We start from the raw sequence: 2775 nt of genomic DNA on the forward strand, positions 1-2775 counted from the left end.
TCGACCATCACATGAAGAACATGTACAATGACTTGATAAAGTTGAACGTGTTGATCAACAAGAATAACAGCAGCTTCGAGGAGCTGCAGTGGAGCAACATAATAACAGAGAACGAGTTTGTACGTGCTCTGAAGGTACAGAGGGTCTCATTTCCAGGTCTCAACCTCCCCATACAGGTTGGAGGCAAATAACGATCCTGTCAAACTTCCTCAGTCTGACAGTGTCATATTGTTTTATGCTTCCCCAATCTAGGAAGCAGAAAAAGAAGCAGTTGAGATGCAGGAGAGGCACAGTCAATTGTCTGAGGAGAAGGAAAGACTCCTGAACAGCGTGGTGGAAGCAGAGTAGGTACCAGAGAGGTTTCTGCTTTGTGCCACAGTCTTTGAACTTTTGTGTCTGTGTCCGTGTTACCAGCACCAGCAAATATGCTTCTGTTCTCCTTGGAGAGGATGAAAGGGATTTAATGAGTTTTTGAAAGGCAGAAACTGAAAGATGCTTTAGCCGACTCTGGAACCAGCAAGACCTGTGAAGATGTTGGCTTTAACGATTCCAGCACACTTCCTTGCGCTGGATGTTGCCAAGATCTGTGTGGGAATCTGCATGCCAGTAACTCGGAGCAAGTGTGCTGCTCTGGGCAGTTAACTGGGGTCCAGCAGGCCCTGGCAGTGTGAGCACACTTGGTTTTACAGTCTTCATACCATTTTCTGAGTATGGATCTTCCTGTGCGCTCTCATGCTGCTCTGCTGCTGCTCTTTTATGGGTCCTGTACACAAGTCCTTAGTTTCTGCTGAACCATTCAGCTGTGTTCAGAGTGGCTTTCAGGAGTGTGCCCACAGAAGGCATCCTCTCTGTTGTTTACTAAGGCACTGCTTTCCCTTTCTGTCCTTGAAGGCATCAAATCATGCTATGGGAGAAAAAGATCCAGCTGACGAAAGAGATGCGAGCAGCGGTGGATTCTGTGATAGGAGAGGGTGAAATCCCAGCCATGAAAATAGAGATTCACAGGATGCAAGTAAGGCCTTGGGAAAGAGGGCTGAGCAGGGGAAGCTGCCCACAGTGTATTCAGCTTTGGGGTGCTGACATGTAAGGCAGGAGGTGAGAAACAGGCTGGAGAAGTAGCATCTTCCAGGCCACAGCAATATTGGAAATGTTAGCACCCTGCAGCCAAGCTGAATTAAATGCACCCAGCACGTGTGCCCTGGATGTGTCTGTGCGTGCTGCATACCAGGCTGCAGCAGAGTGTGTTTAAAATGCACTGTGCTTCCTTCCTCTGTGACCCCGATTTATGAGCTAAGAAATGCTGATTATTAAACATTGCATCATCCTTATCACGGGTTAGGGAAGTTGTCTCTCTTCTGGCAAAGCAACTCTTCCCTTTCGTTCTTGGTATGCTTCTACTCTTCTGCTCTTGCTAATGAGTTCCAGTGAAACAATTTGAAGGTTACTTTATACAAGTTGATAATCCAGCCTTCTGCCTGCCAGATCCACATGGGGCAAATCAGGTTTGGATTTAGAACAAATTTGGCTTGCCAACACTCATGTGTCATGCATATCTGGTTCATGCTGATGGGATGGGCCACACAGGAGACTTCGGTGAGGGGCCATCCATACACAGTCACCGTTTTCAGCCTGTTTTGTATCGTGACGAACGGCAGGTCCGCTACAGCCAGCTGAGGAAGCAGCAGGAGAAGATGATTCGTGAGATGGAGGCATGTGTTTCTCGTAGAGAGGCGATAACAGTTCGTGGAGAGGGGCAGAAGACTGCAGATAAGAAACGTTTCACCAAGAGCAGCCTCCACCACAAGAAAGAGGAGCTGAGAAAGAAGATCAGTGAGACCCAGCAGGTGAGCAAGCAGAGCACGGCTGCGAGAGCTCACGTAGCCCATGTGTGCCTTGTCATTAGCACCAGCACAGGAGTTCTGGGAAGAGGGCCGGGAATGCAGCTGAACTATGGAACCAGAACCTGCCATTTCCTTCTCTTCCATTTACCAGAGTACTCTGGACTGCGACAAAACCATCCTGGAGCTGGAGAGCACCAAGGCCTCCCTCAGCACCGCTGTCTCCCAGAAGCAGGAGGAGGTGTGCAGGCTGCAGGCAGAGTCTGATGACCTTGATTCGGATTCAGAACATCTTCAGAACGAGAAGCGATGGGTGAGCACATCCCCTCCTGTGCAGCATGTGAGCCAAACAGAACCCACTGCTTTCTTCTCTGGCCACCTCCTTGTCCCTGTCTCATCACCACCCTGAACTGGGCACACTGGCATAGGATTTAGCAACACTTGGTGAACTGAGCACATTTTGAGGGCTCATGGTCTGAATGGATGCTGCAGTTGTACTCTTGGCGAGGCAGCATTCACCTGAAGGACGTAATTTCTATCTTGAAAATATCTAGTACCAGCTTTCCTGTGGGAGCACCAGCTGCCTGCTCCAAGGTTGTGACACATCTGAGGGCCAGCTCCAGGTCTTGAATGAGCTCCTGGGAGGTTTTTGAGTTGGTGAAACCCTGTCCTAGCAAGTTGCCTTGTACGCACGGGTGTTGCTCTGATTTATGGAGTCTGTGACACGAGGCTGCCTCTAAAACAAACAGAATGAGGCTGCTGTTTGGTTGTTATGATGGGGACTTCACAGCAGTGGCCTTAAGCAGCCCTTCCACTTCAAAAGGGGACGGTTACAGCAACTCTGACCCCAGTCATGTCAGTCTCTTAGTTCTTTGCTGTGTGCCATTTCTGTCGTTGCTTTTCTCAGAATCTCCTGGAGCTCGTGGCCCACCAGACC

The 2775-nt window shown here is 49.4% G+C and overlaps 1 protein-coding gene across 1 annotated transcript in view; it reads left to right on the plus strand.

Moving 5' to 3' along the window:
* The window catches only part of CCDC40 (coiled-coil domain containing 40), a gene marked incomplete at its 5' end in the record, with an annotated part of 11957 nt that overhangs the window by 8934 nt on the left and 248 nt on the right, over nt 1-2775 (plus strand). Inside the window, 6 exons of the mRNA XM_010012326.1 lie at nt 1-134; nt 253-344; nt 892-1012; nt 1656-1844; nt 1993-2151; nt 2746-2774. The exon at nt 1-134 is cut by the window's left edge and continues 32 nt beyond it. Of these exons, the coding sequence (XP_010010628.1) occupies nt 1-134; nt 253-344; nt 892-1012; nt 1656-1844; nt 1993-2151; nt 2746-2774 (724 nt within the window). The remainder of the gene's footprint in view (nt 135-252; nt 345-891; nt 1013-1655; nt 1845-1992; nt 2152-2745; nt 2775) is intronic.

Source organism: Nestor notabilis, unplaced genomic scaffold (genome assembly GCF_000696875.1).
Source record: "Nestor notabilis isolate BGI_N333 unplaced genomic scaffold, ASM69687v1 scaffold29673, whole genome shotgun sequence".
Classification (NCBI taxonomy): domain Eukaryota; kingdom Metazoa; phylum Chordata; class Aves; order Psittaciformes; family Psittacidae; genus Nestor; species Nestor notabilis.